The sequence below is a fragment of the Alosa alosa genome, chromosome 14 (assembly GCF_017589495.1).
Source record: "Alosa alosa isolate M-15738 ecotype Scorff River chromosome 14, AALO_Geno_1.1, whole genome shotgun sequence".
NCBI classification, from domain to species: domain Eukaryota; kingdom Metazoa; phylum Chordata; class Actinopteri; order Clupeiformes; family Clupeidae; genus Alosa; species Alosa alosa.
The window spans coordinates 8,882,042-8,901,359 of record NC_063202.1 but is presented as its reverse complement, the minus strand read 5'-3'; the positions used below and the strand labels follow the sequence as shown (position 1 = coordinate 8,901,359).

At 43.2% G+C, this 19,318-nt stretch overlaps 1 protein-coding gene across 2 annotated transcripts in view; it reads right to left on the bottom strand.

The window, feature by feature from the left end:
• mafa (v-maf avian musculoaponeurotic fibrosarcoma oncogene homolog a (paralog a)) overlaps positions 1 to 18,632 on the bottom strand; it is a 107,710-nt gene extending 89,078 nt beyond the window's left edge. Inside the window, exons 1-3 of one of the 2 annotated variants that reach the window (XM_048263572.1) lie at positions 17,234 to 18,632; positions 8,900 to 8,970; positions 1,200 to 1,218 (exon numbers count right to left, since the gene is read on the bottom strand). In XM_048263572.1, coding sequence (XP_048119529.1) covers positions 8,943 to 8,970; positions 17,234 to 18,192 — 987 coding nt within the window. In that variant the 5' untranslated portion in view covers positions 18,193 to 18,632 and the 3' untranslated portion in view covers positions 1,200 to 1,218; positions 8,900 to 8,942. Of the gene's footprint in view, positions 1 to 1,199; positions 1,219 to 8,899; positions 8,971 to 17,233 lie in introns of those variants that run through there. The other variant, XM_048263571.1, reaches the window with a different exon arrangement.
• Positions 18,633 to 19,318: the final 686 nt, after the last annotated feature.

Genomic DNA, 19,318 nt, shown 5'->3' with positions numbered 1-19,318 from the left:
TATATTGGCTAAGCGATAAAACTGTGGATCAGTCGAAAAGAGGAAAAACGGTATTGTGCATAAGTGCAAACTGATATATAAAGAGTCTAGTTTATCCCTAAAAACACTTAGGAAACAATGTGAAATTGTGTTTTATTAAAGTATTGTATGAGCTGGAGACGGTTGAGTTCAATCAATTCAATGTTTGCCTCATCTTTTTTTCCCCCCCAATCACAGAGCAGAATCACAGTCCATTAAAATGTAAACATGGGCTTTGAGGGAAAAACATGCACATTCCACCTCAAGAGCAACAAGGGTGAGAGAGAGAGAGGATGAAGGAAAGAAAGAAAAAAAGAAAGAGAGAGAGAGAAAGAAGAGTTAGATCTTGGTTTTGTGGGGCCATTATGTTTGCAGTTATTAAAAATATATATGTTGGTGCCCGGAGCATTAAGTGTGGGTTGTAAGTAATGTGCACTTAGACATAAAGCTATGGACACAATCCTTTTATGTGTGGCAATAGCTCAGTGTTGAGGGCTCTTTGCCCCCTTGCAGTTATGAATGGCTAGAGCAAGGCGCATTGATGCATCGAGGCTTTAAACCACACGTTAGCACGAGACAAATGGCATCGACAACAACAGCCCTGCTCTCTTTCTTGCGAGCACTTTAGATACAACAACACGCAACACCAGGCCTAGTGCTTTCGTCATGGGGGAGCATGCTAAATCAAATGGCAACACCATGCCTGTACCGAACACCATAACCGTAAATAAGACTTTTCTTCTGGTTGGATGGAGGGTGGGGAGAGGGAGTATTAAAAAAAACACTGTTATTGTTATTTTCTTTTTCTATTCTAACTTCTATCAATGATAATGCTATGTTATGTGATGTTATGACATATGTCACCTGATGTACTGTAAAATTACATGTATCTGTTCATTAAAATATAGAGATTTACTGATTAAAATATAGTTAATTACAAATACAGAAATAACTGTCATTTTGCTCAAATTAATAAATCCAAATAAGTGCAAAAATGTTTTAAGGGAGAGAGGGGATGGAAGAAGGAAGTGTTGGCTAGTTGAGTTACCTTCCTCTGTGGCCGGCTGCTGGGTTGGAAATGAATATGTCCGCACCACAAAGACAGCACAAGCGGAAACTTCAGCACTTTTGCGCCTGTGAGGTCATTCGTCAAGGTAACCAGGGAAGGTGTGCTGTTTGAAGGTGAAGTCTCAGGGAAGACTAGCATGGCAATTTGGAAACATAAAAAAAAGACTAGCATGGCAATTTGGAAACATAAAAAAAACAATATCCTGTCTGTCTAAACTAATTTAAAATAGGCTTATAAAATTTTCCAGTGCACCGATGAATTACCTATGCAAAGATGTGCCTAAACTATAACTGCATGCATTAATGGCTGCTACCGGTATATAGTTTGACTAAAAACAACACAGACCGGACTTCAACCTCACCACATCTGATTTGCCAGCTAAATGAATACTGCAGCCTGTCACAGTCACTGTCCACATTAAGTGGTGGTCAGACACTCACAAGGCCTGTAAGAACTCTGCAAACCTGGCGCTGGAGAGGGTGGAAGGCTCAGCGCTCCAGCCTCCCTGCTGCATGCATTACAGGCAAGACGAGAGTTCTTTTTTTTACTTTTTAATGACCCAACGGTGAACAGTGGGAGTTGGCACGGAGCCTCCCGAATTTTTTGGGGGGGAGCGCACGGGGCGGGGTGAAGGAGGAGAGCAGGGAGGTGAGACGGGACGAGGCAGGAGACGAAAATAAACAGCACAACAAAAGCCAGCGTGTCGTCTGCGCCGGGTTTTTGTTTTTTTTTTTTTCCTTCTTCTCCTTCTTTTTAAGAGCCATCTCTGGAGCACAGAGGCAGCCTCTGTTCTCAACAGCATTAACCAGCCTCATAACAGGGAGCGACTTTATCGGAGGCTAAGTTTAATTAGACACACAGAATAATACTAACAAGCAAATGGAGAAGAGGAGCCTCTGCAGCAGAGAGAGAGAAAGGCAGGGAAGAGAGAGAGAAAGAGAGAGACAGAGAGAGAGAGAGAGGGGGGGGGGGGAAGAGAGGGGGGGGCAAGGCCTGGGGGTGCGCCCGAGGAGACGGAGATGGGTGCTCTTCCCAGAATACATTTCACTAAATAGTGCTGATCAGCAACTATGGGGCTGTGTTAGTGTTCCCGCAGTGCCTGTGTGCAGAGCTGTGTTTTTTCCTAAAGAGGCGATACCCAAGGATACTTTAAAAAAGAGAATAACAAAGTATGACCACATGGAGCTGAATTATGAATTTTCTGCTTTTTTAATAATTTCATGCCAGGGCAAAGAAGCTTTCAAATGAGAGATACAAATCTTAATTACAATGCAGACATATTTAACTTCAATTCTATTGAAATTGCCTCTTATGTGATCAAAACAAAAATGTCCATTTTAAAGCAAAGTACCTAATAAACACCTACAAACATGTTACCTAAAACCAAAATGGTCTAATTTCAGTATTATCTTGATACTGTTATAGATCATGTGTATTGCATTTTTCTACTGTCCAATACCAAATGACAATGCAATTGGAAAATAAAATATTTTACAATTACTCTTGAGAAATTAACAGCTGTTCCTCATTTAAAGGTAAAACTCACAGCATCATTTTATGAATTATTTTGGAACACCACAAGGACACAGATAATGCAGACTGGGCATTCTTCTACAATACAGGCACTCTTTCGCAAAGTGACTCTCTCATACACACACTCGCAGACTCTCTAACACACACACACACACACACACACACACACACACACATGCACACACAGACACACATATACCAACATATGCAAGCAGTAATGCTTGCACATAAGGATACGCACACACACACACACGGGCGCACAACACACACACACACACACACACACACACACACACACATGCACACACAGACACACATATTCCAACATATGCAAGCAGTAATGCTTGCACATAAGGATACGCACACACACACACGGGCGCGCAACACACACACACACACACACACGCACACACACACACACACACACACACACACACACACACATGCACGCACACATGCACACACACACACACACACACACACACACACACACACAGAAAGACACACAATCTGCATTCACACACTGGCACAGAGAGACACTGTATTTGGCTGAATCAGGGCTTTCGGGGCTATAGAGAAGACCCATGCTGAGATCTCAGCTACAAAAATAATTAGCAAAGTGGAACTAAGCCCACGAGCTGAGAGCTAAATCTTACACTCTTAAAGACTCATAAAAGTTCTCACCGAAACATATATAATTTCTATAATTTAATATTCTTGTGCTGGGCAATATCACAAGTAAAAGGTGAGTTATTAACTTTACTCAACAATGGCAGTTCAAGCTGTCATTATGCTGTTAAAAACTAAAGTACCCTTCCAAATGGAATAGTCTCATATTCGTCCATAACCTATGATCAAATTTCATTATGTTCTTTTTTTCCCCTGTTTATATACCCTTGGCTTCAGTGAAAAAGACCAGCACAAGATTGTCTATGATTGCTTTAACTGGTGAACACTTGACCTTTACAAAGCATTTTCAGAGCGGCCTCTCAGAAGCGGAAGCCCCACAACGGTCACAACGTTCTGGAAATGACTCTGGTAGTAGGCCCTGCGCACTAATGCAACAAACAAACACGTGCGGCCTTCCTGTGAGAGCATGCTGGGGCTGCGCTCCTGGGAAGCAGGGAGCCTGATTCATGGAGGATGATGTTCTCGCCTGGACACTACCACGGGGCTGTACATGGATATCTATATTTTTAACCTTAAGGCTCGGCCGCGGTGTCTTGAGCCGCGCGCCGCTAAATATAGCAACCTGCCCGGGTCTCTTGTTTCTGCTGCACCCTCTTCACCCCCACCACCACCCCCACCACCACCACCCCCTCTAGCAGCAGGTGGAAAACAACAGAGGATGGGGGGAGAGAAACTGAGCCCAACCCCCCCCCCCCAGGGTCACTCTGTCCTGGGGATACACACACACACACACACACACGCAGCAGGAGCAGGAGCAGCAGGAGCCCCACGGACGGAGGCGGCTGTAGCATGTTCTCCTACTGCGTCGGTCACCTCCCCTACCCTCCCCTTCCCATGCATGAGGCAAAAGGACAGGGGTGGCGAGGTATTTCGGCTTCTGGACCGGACTGTTCAGGTTACTCCGCAGGACAGGTCAATCGGTATCGATTTCATCTGTGGGAAGCGGCGGCTATCTTGCAGCCGAGCACAGAGGAGGAGACACAGGAGCTGTTAATGGACACTATCTGAAAAGGACAGCCTCTTTTTCTCCTTTTCATGTTTTTCTAAAGAAAAGAGGCATTACAGGAAATGCAGAAGTGGCAATGGAGTGGTGGCGTGTTGTTTGGGAGATGACACTGTGTCAGCAACTTTGACCCGCCGCCACCTCATACCGTTACAAGGTCACATCATCGTGGGTGAGAAAAGTCGCACTGTGGGTCACACATTCAACTCTCCTAAAATGAGTGAAACTGCCCCACACTGAGCACTGCCCAAAACTCAGACATATCTATCCCTCTCATATCTATCCCTCTCTCACATGTGGGCTGTCTCTCTCGGGCCGAAACCAAACTGGCTCTCTACCTTCCTCCTCCTCCCCATTCCCCCTCTCTTCTCCTCTCCTCTCTTCTCCTCTCCTCTCCTCTCCTCTCCTCTCTTCTCCTCTCCTCTCTTCTCCTCTCCTCTCTTCCTGATGTAATTCGGGAGCTCTCTTTGTCAGCACTTTCTCTGCTCCTCTGTTCACTCCTCCACACACACACACACACACACACACACACACACACACACACACACACACACACACACACAAACACCTCCATACACACAAACACTCCAAACACACAAAGCTCCCCAAAGCCCTCACTTCTATTTGAACTAAGGCCCCTGGCATGGTGGAAGTTGGGTCAGCCCTCAGGCACATCAGCCACCTATTCCTCATGGGGCAAGAGAGGAGAAACACACACACACACACACACACACAGGGGCGCCGCATGGGTTCTTATTCCATAGTACGCACCATGGCCCAGGACGCTAACCCCAAAAAAAAAGAAAATGGGTGCATGGCTACCCTACACATAGAGGTGTTTCGATCTTTTTACAATTTCTGGGATGAGGGAGATTTCACCCCTGAGATTTTTTTTTTAATTCTGGCTGCTAATCACACCAATTTAATGCAATTTGGGTGGGACAGAAATACCTTGACAGAGCAAGCAGCTCTGGCCATATCGTGCTCGTGACGTGAACATTGCTTTAAATGCATTATCGCTTCACTACCCAACACGCGAACAAGGGAAAGAAAAGAAAAGAAGAAAGCAATGAGTCTATGTCGCGATGGCTATGGTCACCTAACAATAAGGATTTGCTTACACTGCTGTTTGGTTGTCCCAAACTTTGAGATGATCCATACTCTACGCATTAACTGAATCTTATCAATCTTGAAACCCGAACTACGATGTTCCAAACAAAGTGACTGTAGGATGCAATGCCTAATCTCACTGCCTTCATCATAACTGCTAAGAACAGTGCGCCTTTTACTGTTAAACACCTGAATAACGTTGCGTTTTTAAGCGCCAGGACTGCTCATCATGTTGTGACAAAGTTTACACCAATCATCATCTTCTAATATCATTTCATCAATATGAGATGTCCATTCTCTTTGCCCTAAACATAGGCTATCATTTGTGAAGCATGTTTCAATTAAGACAGTACACAAGCTATAGCGGCGGCGCACTGCACACACACACACGCACACACACACACACACACACACCACACACACACACACACACACACCACCCCACACCATCCACTCATCCACCCCAAATTCTGGAACTTTCTTTTTATTGAGTGAAGTAGTTGTAAGTAAACGCAGGTGTCACCTGACTGTGTTTGGGCCCTCAGGGGGGGAGCCTCAGGACAAACTGTCTCCCCTCGCACAAGGACAGACTGGGCAGGACCGGGGCCCGATCCTTCTCAATCACTCTGCCGGACAGGCAGGGCCCGACGTGGGGAGACTACTCATCGCACGCCCTCGCACCCTCATATGCATGGATTTGCATAAAATCAACATGGCCACCGGTGACACAAATAAACGACAACAAAAAAACACCTCATGGGTGAGACGGCTATCGGGCCCATGTGAAATGAGACGTCGTCTGGTCGGAGAGCCACACGCAGAACACACACACAAACACACACACACAGACACATACACACACACACACACACACACACACACACACACACACACACACACACACAGACACACACACACACACACACACACACACAGCAGAGTGTAAGGGAAGGCTGGGTGAATAAGTGTGTGTGTGTGTGTGTGTGTGTGTGTGTGTGTGTGTGTGTGTGTGTGTGTGTGTGTGTGTGTGGTGTGTGCGTGTGTGTGTGTGTGTGTGTGTGTGTGTGTGGGGAGGGATGCAATAGGATGCAGATTTATGACGCTGACTAAGACATCCGTCCTTATGTTTTTCCACTCATACGCACCACACCGCGCGTTCCCTCCCTCCATCCCTCTCTCTCTCACTCACTCATTCACTCAGTCGGTCGGCGGGTTGTTTATATGCGCTGCCCCCTCGAGTGGCACAAAGGGCACCTAATTCACCACGGCCGAGGACTGACAGGAATAACAGCACTTAAAAGACTTCATCTACAGCTGATTTGTCCTTGCCTCCGCTGACAGCTTTTGTCTCTCACTGCTGCCACCCCACCCCACCTTCAGACACACACACACTAACACTAACACTTACACACACACACACACACACACACACACACACACACACACACACACACACATGCTTTTCCCTTTACTAGAGTTAAGTGAATCTGGACTTGGGCCAGTTACATCTATATCCGAGCTCCACTCAAAGACAATAGGGTAAATCTCGCAGCACCATATAGGGGAAACAATAGTTTCAGTAGCATCACCAGGCCATATAGCAGCGCCATAATCATTATGGAGGTCTCCATCGTGTGCTTTTTTTTCTTTTTCTTTTAATTGTTCTACGCTAAGTGAGAGCATCTGTAATGGATGTATCATTGACTGAGCTCAAAGTAGTGGAAGCTAAAGATGCTTCAGTAGAGTGCTTACTCTCATTAGCAGTAGTTGAAATGATGCAGCTTTTCGTGAGATGAGGCTATATTAAGCCACCTCTACAGTAAGGGTAGAAATGCAGAGGTCAGAACCGCACAAGTGGACCACGGGACCTCCCGGGTCTACTGCAGCCGGTGGACCGTCCCCTCCAGGGCGTTCTATGAGCCATGTGTGCGGGGACGAGGGACACACCCCCCGCGCCAAATTATGGATCCAGCCGAGCCCTGGCTCAGCCCCTGAGACAAAACCCCCCACGCAACGTAAACAGCGCTTTCGACACTTTGACTTTGTTGCGAGCGGTTTCGAGCGGCGAACCCCTTGTGTTAAATTAATTGTGTTGTGGGGTGGGGTGGGGGGGAGAGGAGGAGGGGTCGGGGGAAGAGGGAGGAAACCACGGTGGACAGACAGTAGTCTTACTCACTGTACATTATTACCTATCAACCAGGGCCAATCCCTCACACTGTGGCAAAGGGCCCAACTCAGGAGAGAGGCGGGGAGGGAGGGGGTGACTTGGGCTAAAAGCCTGGAACAGAGTGAGATGTCACTGCTGGCAGAGACCTCACGCCACGGGCCCTGTGACAGAGCGCCGGCCTCAGCCCCCCGGTTGAGATGGATCCCCACTCATTTCCACCCAGTCTTCGCAAGAATCTATCATAACCGAGCAGAGCAGGAAACTGCCCCTGGGAAGGTGATACAACAGGAGCACCCCCTACCTCTCCCTCCCCACCTTTCTTTCTTTTCAGGTGCAGTTTATTAATACAAAATAATGCTCGTCCAGAGAGCCAGCTCAAATGAAACACTTCCCCTGAACATGTGAAGCAAACATTGGGGTGGCTCTTTGTTTTAGTTTTTTTGGTTTTTCTTCTGCTGCTGCTTGATCAGACAAAATCTCCTGTGTCATGTTTAGTTATTTGCTAACTCTCTTTTCAGAGGGACTACACACAGCACCCCTCACACTTCCATGTCAATTATGATCCCAAAATCCTCTATTTTGGTGCTGCCAGAAAGCATTAGTCCAGCTGCTGCAGCTGCACCGGCTCCTCCGTCTCTTGTGCAGAGTACCTGAGTTGCAGTCGGCTGCTCACCGAGATTCGCTTGCACACAGTGAGTCACGCGGGAGGACTTGCCTTTGCCTCGTCGTCGGTGGATTAAAGCTTCTGTGAACTCCAGAGTTTAGTCAGACTCTTAACCTTCTGCGTCAGGGGAGAAGGGTGGTGCCACTTTGAAGGCCCCGAAGCAAATAGATGGAGCGTTAGAGCTCATACCTCGCAAATGAATCCACTCTAACGCCATGCAGATTGGAGTAGGGAAGAGTACAATGAGCGAGCCAATTACTGCAACAGTAGCTCTAGTGATAAACATTTAGCTGTGCTGTCTTCAGGGCCAAGCCACTGATTTGAGATGATCACTTCTGTGTTGCATTATAGGAGATCAAGTTGAAGATATTGCAAGAAAATCAAGTTGAAAATATTGCAATTAAATTTCAGATATTTGAAATCCTACTCACAAAAACTATTTCAGAAAGCCCACACTGCCATATATACTACCATGTATAACACACAACTTATAACAAGTAGTTATGTGTACATTATGTGTGTATAATTACATAACAATATTCAAATAATAATAATAATAATATTAATAATAATAATGATAATAATAATACATCAGTGTAGTGTGTAAGAGCGATGGGCATGAGATGTCAGGGGGTGTGATGGTACCTCAGTCTGCAAGGGCGGGGTGAGGAAGGAGCAGGCTCTCTGGTCACAGGTGAAGAAACTTCCGAGACGACCTGATAAGAAACACCACAGTATGAAACCACACCGTCAAAATCTCAAACATAAAACACCAATAAATATAATAATACACACACATAAATACTTACTGTTTATGCCAATTTAATGTAACATTTAATGGAAAAACTACTGATGAAATTATTATTATTTTTTTCTGTTGTTGCAAAATAATACATAGCATACTAAAATGCAAGTATTTGTATTATTGTAAATATTGGTATACATTTTATTGCAGGAGCAGATGATTTTTAAAAACAGAATACAGTGTATATTTCCATTCTAATCTAATGTGTTTCTGAGGTGTGTGTGTGTGTGTGTGTGTGTGTGTGTGTGTGTGTGTGTGTGTGTGTGTGCATGGTCAGCTCTAATTTCAATCAATCAGACTACTGCTATTTAACACTCCTACGTCACTCGATTTACATACAGATTCATACAGAATACACACACACACACACACACACACACACACACACACACACACACACACACACACACACACACACACACACACACACACACACACACACACACACACACACACACACACACACACACACACAGACAGACACACAGAGACACATACATACCACAAACAAACCTCTACAACACACATGTGCAGTGTGTGACGCCTAGACACGTGCTCAGGTTCATTTTTGTGGTCAGCATGGCAGCAAAGTCCCCTTCACAGGCCGATAGTCCCTTAATGTCTCACTCAAGTGCCCTCCTCTAGATATGACACTACTCTCAGAGCTCTGCCCTCCAGAAACAGACCCAACACTTGAAAAAGATTAAGACTTTAGAGGTGTTGTAGGTCACCTTCTTCAGTTGAGAGATCAATGTCTGTTTGACTTGCAGCGTGATGAGAGACAGTCGGAGAGAGAGAGAGAGAGATAGAGAGAAGGAGAGAGTAAGTGAGAGAGAGAGAGATATAGAGAGAGGGAGAGAGAGAAAAAGAGAGGAAGGAGAGAGAGGGAGGGAGGGAGAGGAAGACAGAGAGTACAAACGGAGGGGTGTTGTTTGCATTGAATCACCTTTTTGGCCTCATTAGAATTCAGATGTAAGAGAGACATTGTCTTGCCCTCCTGAAATGAACACCCCGGTAGAGAGGAGAGGAGCGGAGAGGAGCGGAGAGGAGAGGCAGCACAGGGCAGCACAGGCTGTACTGTCTCTCAGGGCACCCATGACAGACTACAGTTATTCACACTGACCTCCAAATACTGGCTTCGCAACCTGCTCGAGAGCTGGCAAGAATGTTTAATAGGAGGAAACAAAAAAAACATTTAATGAATTTGTTCAATAAATTGGTGTGATCTGTTGAAATAATAAACCATATTACTTACTTTTGGGCCCATTTTCAAACATCAAATAGTCAACTGGCAATCTGTGAGGTGCAGCACTCTTGATTTTTATGATGCATGTATTATAATTTATGTCCTAATATAGTGACCCTCATAATGCAGAGGTGAGAAAATGCCCATCTCCTCGTCCTAACTATCCTCACTTTGTGGCGTTAGTTATTTCAGTGCATTCCCTCCAATCTCTCCCGCCTTCCTCTCTCTCCTTCTCTGTTTCTGAAAGGCCAGGAAAACAAGCCAGTCTAGGGAAATACTTCACCTCCACCCTCTATGGAAAAACAAAAATCTAAAATTATTGGGGTTTCAAATAAATGCCACATAACTCAATGTTAGCGACTCCAGGAAAGCAGCGGTCGGCCGTGGAGATGATGGAGGGAACGTAGGGCCAGAGACAGTCACCGTGAGCGCTAGCATCCTACGTAGCCGCACATGAGGACAGAGAGAGAGAGAGAGAGAGGTAAAGGGAGAGAAAGAGAGGGAGATAGAGAGGGAGAGAAAACTATCCACACCAGAGCCACCTAAAATCATCTTTTTCAAAGCCACTGATGCAGAGGCTGAGTGAGACAGACCAGTGGCACTGGGTTCTTCCTGCCCAAACTCTCGAAACCTTTCTTGTGAAAGACCAAAAACTCCCCATGTAAAAGCTGAGACTGACCTATGCGATGCATTCTTTGAATTCTTTGAATTGTTTACTTGCGGTCTTGTAAGATATTATGGCAGTCAACATTTTAAAATGGCCAAATGAATAATACATTCTAAACAAAAATGCTGAAATTCCTTTGTAAAGCAGTTTTTTTATGAGTGAGCAGCGAGTCCCATTTGCCCATCTAAGGCAAAGCTTAGGGGAACCAGTATTAGATTCATAGAAGTCACTACACTCTTGCATTTGGTACATTTGCAGTCATATAAAATTACTCCTAAGAGTATTATGCACCTCATTATCAACATAACCTGGAGCCACAAAGCTCTCAAGGACAACACCTTTAATGGGAGACACGTGGATTTTGTCTGAATATCTATGTGGACCAATGGGTGACTTCAGAGCAGAGAGAAAGAGAGAGAGAGAGAGAGAGAGAGAGAGAGAGAGAGAAAAGAGAGAAACATACAAAAGAGTAAAAGAGATACAGACAGATAAAAAGAACGAGACAGAGAGAAAGATAAATTATTTTTCACTGAAATAAATGTGTCTTAATTGATCTACAATTCACATTTCACCCCTGGGGGAGGGCAAGCTTTCATTCTCTGATTTAAGGTGAATGATGCTGCCTTTCTCACTATGACCTTCAGCAGCCAAGACAGGTTCGTTAGATAAAAGGAGAAATTTGGAAACTGCCCTCCTACACACACAGACACACATTCTCTCTCTCTCTCTCTCTCTCTCTCTCTCTCTCTCTCTCTCTCTCTCTCTCTCTCTCTCTCTCTCTCTCTCTCTCTCTCTCTTGTTCTCTCTCTCTTTCTCTTTTTCTTCTTGTTTGCCTTTCTTTTTTCAAACATGCCAATCTTCCCCTAAAACATTCCAGTTTTCCCTCTCAACTGTATATTTAAGCTGAAATATCCAATATACCAAGATTATTATTATTATTATTATTATTATTATTATTATTATTATTATTATTATTATTATTATTATTTTGCTCTTTGGACTGTTATTGATAACCTTGCAGGCTGACTAAAATAAAACATACCAGGTATTTCTTCACACAAGTTAAATAAGTAAAATTAAATCAACATAAACTCATAAAACCCTGTTTTTAGGTGTCCAGTTTGCTGCTTAAAAGTCTCTCTACTAAAATATACATATCCTAACACCGTGTTGGAAAACTAATAAAAATGGTTTTGATAAATCATTAATAAGCAAAAACCAGGCCAGTTGGCCTAGCGTCCCTCTGGGATATGCCTGACCTCTACATGCAGTTGTGTACTTAGGTTCTCATCAACTGTGTTTCTCAAAAACCAATATTTAACGTATACCAAACATTTGCAGGATATAAGGTTTGGCCTATTGTGCATCACTCTTTTGACTTAAAAGTTAAAGTAAAATAGTTTTCATCTTGGCATTGATGGTTTTGTCTCTTACCGACTGGCATTAATTTGTGGTTAATTTCCTCAGACAAATACAGATGGACCTGCAATGATTCATTCTGATGCAGGAAAAGCACTGAGGAAATACAGAGAGGGAACAGGTGAAAGAAAGAGAGAGAGATAGAGAGAGGGGGGGAGAAATAGAGAGAGAGAACTGCCCAGTATGCCAGTAAGAGGTGAGGTGAGTTGTAGACAGCAGCAAGTGTGTGTGTGTGTGTGTGTGTGTGTGTGTGTGTGTGTGTGTGTGTGTGTGGGCGCACACTGTGAGTGTGTGGGCGCGCACACACACACACACACACACACTCACACACACACACACACACACACACACACACATTTCTGTGTGTGTGTGTCTTACACATTCTCTTAAGGATCTACACAGGAAATGAGTGTGGTGTCCCAAGAGGGCGTGGATCAGTGCAGCGGCTCCATGATCGGCCCTCGTGCTCTCCAACTGACCCACACACACTTCCCTTTACAGACCTGCGCTGCCCGAAAAGCCCACCATCTCATCACCATGCATGGGCTCCCACACACCGCCAACACATACATCACTTTGACAAGAACACACAGGTGTAGAATGAATGAGGGGATGGTGAAAAAGCCATGAATGCATTTTTGTTTTGCTAATTATTATATTTTCTCTGAATATTTAAAAGGTTGTCGGTCAGTGTGCTTGTCTTTAGTTGTGTATGTGCTGTACATTGTAATTTTAGTATAGCAGTGGAATTTAACTGTGTATTCATACACACAAGTGGTAAAGGTGCTTGTCTATTTTATGTGCAGATTTTTTTAAGCATACTTGGACCGCACAAAGGCATACATTAACAAAACTAAATACATGTGATTATTTAACCAAAAATGAATCAGTTCAGTATATTTCAACCTAATCCGTGCCAGGCGAGAGGAAATGACAAGCCTTTTTGCATTTCACAGAAGGCATCTACCTTACCCCCCTGAAAGACATATGTAATTAGATAAATTGAGCAGTTTCCTCAGTGTAAGTAAGCTAGAGCGTGGCTCTGTCATAAATCGCTGCTTGCGTGCATGCTAAGAGCTAAGCCTGGCACAGCTGCAGCGATCCACCCCCCACCCACCTCATGATTTATCATTTTTACCTTGCACAAGCTGGCTCCTTTTTGAGAGATTAATCATCAGGAAAATCATTTAATTCTGTCAAAGCTGAAGCCACTGTCTCGCTGTTTCCCTCTCTATATATACCTTTTCTCTAAATCTCTTTAAGTGACTTTTCTGTAGGCACCTTTTGCCAATCGTATGAGGTTCAGAAGACAGCACGAGAGCAGCAGGTTAGTACATTATTTGATAGGAAAATGATAGTGTGAGCAGCCCTGCTCTTTTGCATCCTAGACCCTGCATGGTGTAACCTGTGAAACTATTTCTGTACCTATTTTTCTGCAGGCAAGAATAAAGAAGAGGACAGTCGTGGTGTATGAGATCTGACTCAGAAGAGTCATTCTTTCCAGGGTGTGGGTCCCGGTTCTTTCAGAGAACGCTACATCTTGGACATGGTCTTGAATGGGTCACATGACTACCCTCTGTGCTTGACCACATTGTTCCAGAAGCAAACTTGTTATCTATAAATTGTGTATATGTGTGAAAGGGTGTTCATTTTAAAATTATTCAAAAACCTGTGCCATTCAATAAAAAGGAAAATATACTTGTACTTCAATTATTGTAATATCATCACATTAAAATAATAATAATGAGCATATTGTGATATAACTCCATTGTCCAATGCTTCATATATCTCTACTCTGACATCAACAAAGATCCTATAAAAGCTATACCACTTGCATGACATTATTAATTGCATGAATTTCATTTTCACTTCTGTCAAATGTAAGCTTCAACATCTCCTATGGCACCAAGCTGACAACATTATGTTCACAAAATATTGAACATATATCCACAGTTAAAAGAACACCCTTGTACCCCACTTCAGTGCTACAATATGATCCCAAACATGACCTAAGTATATTAAGCTTAATGACTAGCTAATGCAAAATGAAAATAACTGTCCCTAAGATAAGAAAACTTCACATGATTTAATTCAGAGAAAACAACTATAACTCCAGTAGTAAGACATATATAGCCTACCACACTGAAAACCCATAGTTGATTTACAGAAGGGGCTACTCTTTAAACTGATATAAAGCTATAATTCAAGTCTTCCTATCAGCTCAGGACTCTGAATAGGCTACTCCATATAGGCCTAGTTATACTAATTTCAAGGCAACAACTGTAATTGAGCGAAGGATTCCACATTAACTTTTTCTACTAACAGATGCCTGATGCAATTTTGTTAACAGGCGGGAATAGCAAGAGTCGCAGCATTCCATGCAATTACTGCAAAATTTAGACATTTACAATTGATACAGTATGATTGGTTTACCTTTCGGATCATATCGGCAAAGGTATTGTTTGATGTAAGATAATAAAACAACCCTTTGAAGGATGGTCTGCACGTTATCCCTTCGTCCTTATCATGATAGTTACAGTATGTCCTGATTAGACATAACCGCAAGCTATGGATCAAGATTGTAAGGGAAGTTTAGCGGTTGTCTATAAACCTGTCACTGAGGTGGTAGTGCACGTGCAGTGGTGGTCATGACGGTATGTGTAGTATCTACGTTTGTATAAGCATTTCCTGGTAGCACAAAGTTTCAAAACATGTCCTGTCACTGGCAAAACCCGCCGTTGTCTCTCTATGTGCCCATCTCCCTTTACGCACTGAATTTCACTTCATCACTACAAAACAGGTCGAAGACAAGGTGTTTATGAAAATCACTTATCCCGCTAAGTGTTGTATTTGAGTTCAATGACTAGTTATTTTGATTATCAACATATAATAAGTGCTGCGTACTCGATCCATACCAAGAGAGACGTAAGACTTAATTGAGCCCAAATTGTTTTTTTTATTGCATATTATATAATTGTATGAAATGAAAATAAGCACATATGAACATCACATATGGTTAGTGAATGAAATAATTTTGCACAGCAAAATATATGAAGAAAGTTTAATTAACATACTTTTATAAAATTTACTGATGAATGGTATTTCACCATTTCTCAGGCAGGGTGTCAATCCCTGACTATAAACAATGTCCAGACATTATTGATTATTATATTATTGCCATGTAAATAATGAATTTAAGACAAAAAGAAACTAGTTGTGTGTGATATGACAACTAATATCGTTAAATTCTCCAGCAATGCCATGAAACTGCTTTTTGAATTAGCGTTCTAGATAGATTCCATTTTGTAATATATGATTGCAGGCAATTTTAGTGCAACTCAGTCCAAAATACTTCAGGTCTTTACATAACTCATTTTTGAATGGATGGTAATCCATGTTAAGGTTCTCCTCGTTTAATACTTTGGTTTTTAAATACAGACAGTGGTAAGCGATAACAAGGACTGCATCTGTCACACTTCTCTTTTAATTGCAAGCACATGCTGCAAAAACTCAGTTTCCGCCCATGTAAATCCCGCTTTTGATACAAACTTGAATGCCTCCCATCTCTGAACACCAATAACAGATTTAGTGCATAGGACCACACAAATCCTACAACTTTCTTAAACCTAATCAGGCCATGACATTTCTTTTGTATATCAGCCTCTGGCATAACAACCTTCACTTTTTAGGCTTACATATAATAAAACTATATACTTAAATTATATGTTTAAACATCAGTCTTTCATTCCAGAGTTATCCAATGCACAAGAATGGGGTATGTATTAAATAAACAAACCGCTTTAAGCAACAGACAGTTTAGTCCCGAAGAGGGATTGGTTCCATTTGGAAACGATGAGTTCCTTCCCCACCCCCAGCCCGCAACATTGACTCCAGTCCGCCAACTTTCAACAGGAATGCATCAGTGCATGGGCCGTATGGAAATGGTGCCGATGTTCGTGCAAGTCATCACGGTTTTTTTTTTTCAGGGAAGGGGGTGGTAGCTGTCCTTTCACTTTTTTGCTGTATTCCAAAAAAGTGACTCGGTGATAAAAGAAATATATGAATGCCATGCTGGACTCATCCATGAAAAGTTTACAAGCACAAAAAAAACGAAAGAAAACCGTACATGTCCAGCATGCAGGGCAGTCCAATAACACATAGTCTCTTTTTATACAAACAATATATTGTGTCTTATGTAAAATATTGCTGCTTAACATAAAATAGCAAGCATAACGCATGAGATGGTGATGGGGTGAAAATGGCAGGCTCGCGGTCTTCTTACTTTGGCAGATAAAAAAGTAAAAGGCCAAAAAAAAAACTTAATACAGAAGGTAATTACAGCGGTTTGGCAAGCACCTCTAAGATGGGCAAACTGATGAGCTTCAGTGGTGTACACATCTCTAGGCATGCACACATAAAAAATGTCAAGTTTGCTTAAAAAATATGACAATCTTATTCAAAAACACTGCAAGCCAAATGAACATCGATGAAAACTGAAGAGCTCGACAAAATGCTTGAAAAACAATAGGCATGGTAATAAAAAAAATACGAAGATGGCAGGTTTCAGAGCACGCTCCAAAATGAAGTTCATAATTATTGATGACAAGTTCGATCTTTCTATTTCAAGCCCCCCAAAAATCGTATGAAAGTCAGATTGACAGGCTTGATCGAGCCTTGGTTGTCAGAAAACCAAAAAAGAAAATGTTTTGAAAGTTGGCAATATCGATTTGTCTTTGTCTAATAACCCCCAAAAGAAAAAAATATTTCACATGAAAAACTTTTACATGGGGCACTGACAAGCTCGGGTTGTATTTCTTTTCTTATTATTAGACGTAGACTCACATGAAAAACTCCGGGGAGGAAGGATTGTTGTCACTGCTGGATCCGTTTTCTCTGAAGCCATTGCTGATGAGCTTCTCGTATTTTTCCTTGTAGGCATCCCTCTCCCGGACCAGCCTGGAGATCTCTTGTTTGAGGTGTTCAACTTGCTGAATGAGCTGGGTCTTCTCTCCCTCCAGGACGTGCCGCTGCTGGACACGTTTGTAGCGACAGGACTGGGCATAGCCTCTATTTTTGAGGGTTCTCCTCTTTTGTTTGAGCCGGATTACTTCTTCCTTGCTGACCCCCCGTAGCTGCCGGTTGAGCTCTCGCACCGACATGGTCACCAGCTGCTCATCCGAAAACCGGTCATCCAAATGCATGTGCTGGTGGTTTCCTCCGGAGTTGTTCGAGACTCCCGGCGCTTGATGGTGCCCCGCATTGTGATGGTGGTGGTGGTGGTGGTGTGGACCTCCGTTCTGTGCGGCTGCAGCAGCGATAACTGCGGAGACCACCGCGGCGGCTGATCCCATCTCTTCCCCGGCCATGGTGCCTCCTCCCCCGGCTGCACCGGCAAACTGCTGCCCTCTAGTATAGCCATCGAATGTCTGAAGCTGGTGACTGCTGTTAATCAGCGCCTCTACTGCGTCTTCGGGGCTGAAGCCCAGAGCCTCCGGGTTCAACTGCTGCTGATAACTGGTCATCCAGTAGAAATCCTCCAAGTGTGCCTTCTGCTCGCTCCCCGAGCCCGGACTGGGCGCCGAGAAGCTTGGAGAAGGGGGAACCGAGCTGCAAGGCGTGCTCATCGGGGTGGAAGACAAGGATCCCCCGGCGATCATGCGGCTACACTGGTTGATGCTGCGATCGGGCTCCACCGGCTCCTTTTTCACTTCAAACTTCATCAGATCGAAGTCATTAACATATTCCATGGCCAGGGGACTGGTGGGCAGGTCGGAGTTGCTCATTGCCAGTTCTGATGCCATCCTCTTGCTGTTGACAGTCCTCCAAAGGGGGTGAAGAGCAGCTGTCAAACTGGTCTGGTTTGGAAGAGTGTGAGCCAGCTTGATGTTGTTAAATGTATTTCTCTTTAGTAAGAAAAAAAAGCTTTTCAGGGCTTTCCGGCGACGCGGTCCTAACTCTCAACTATTAGTTTCCCTGTGCAGAGTGTAATGCACAGATGCATCGGAGCTCAACGTGCAGAAATCGTTTTCCTTGCTTTTCAGAAGAATTTCGGCGGCTTTGTATTTCAAACATTTAACATTTCAAGAGAGCATACCGTAGATTGGTAGAGTTGAGAGTTGTTTGAATTATGCTAAATGCAGGCTTGAACAATGAAATTGCCCGGGCTCGTAAGAGAATTTTAAAAGGATCACGAAGCAGATGAGTTTAAAAGCATTGCTGAGTTTTATAGCTGGGTTGACGTCAGGGAAATTGACTCGACCAACGAGCCAATAGGCTCACTCAAACCGGTAGCTAATTAGCATATTTGTAGGCTATAGAAACAAAACTTTTCTCAACTGTCAGAGGTTATCAGCTGACTGTCAGCTGAACCTCAAACTCTTAACTGTTTCGTGCACTTTTTAAAAAAAATGAAAAGAAAATGAAAGCATTAAACCATAAACTCCTGTTTGTCTGTATCGTTAACGCACGGTATGCACATGCACATTGCCCATAGACTTTATCCACTCGCTTTCTTTAGATAAATTAGACATTCATTCATCTCCTTTAAGCTTGTAGGAATACGGTGTTTTACAACGTTCATTTAAAAATAGCCTACTTGTAATTGTATCCAAGTCTACTAATTTTAATATAATCGGGTATTTCTGCGCATTAGACTGAACCACAATGGCAAGTCATGTTTGTGCTCTGTAGTTTGGAGAACTGCATTTACCCACAGTTAAGGCAGTTTTGTCAAATAACAGTAAAGATGACATTTAGAATGCATTTAGTTCTACTTTGTTCACACAGAGAACGGAACACATGCATAAGCGCTTATGGAATAAAAAAAATGGACATTCATTTTAATTTTCAATGAAAATAATATTTGGTGTTGAGACTGAGTGTGTTCACAAATGTTACATTTAACATATGTGTTCAAATTGAGATAAA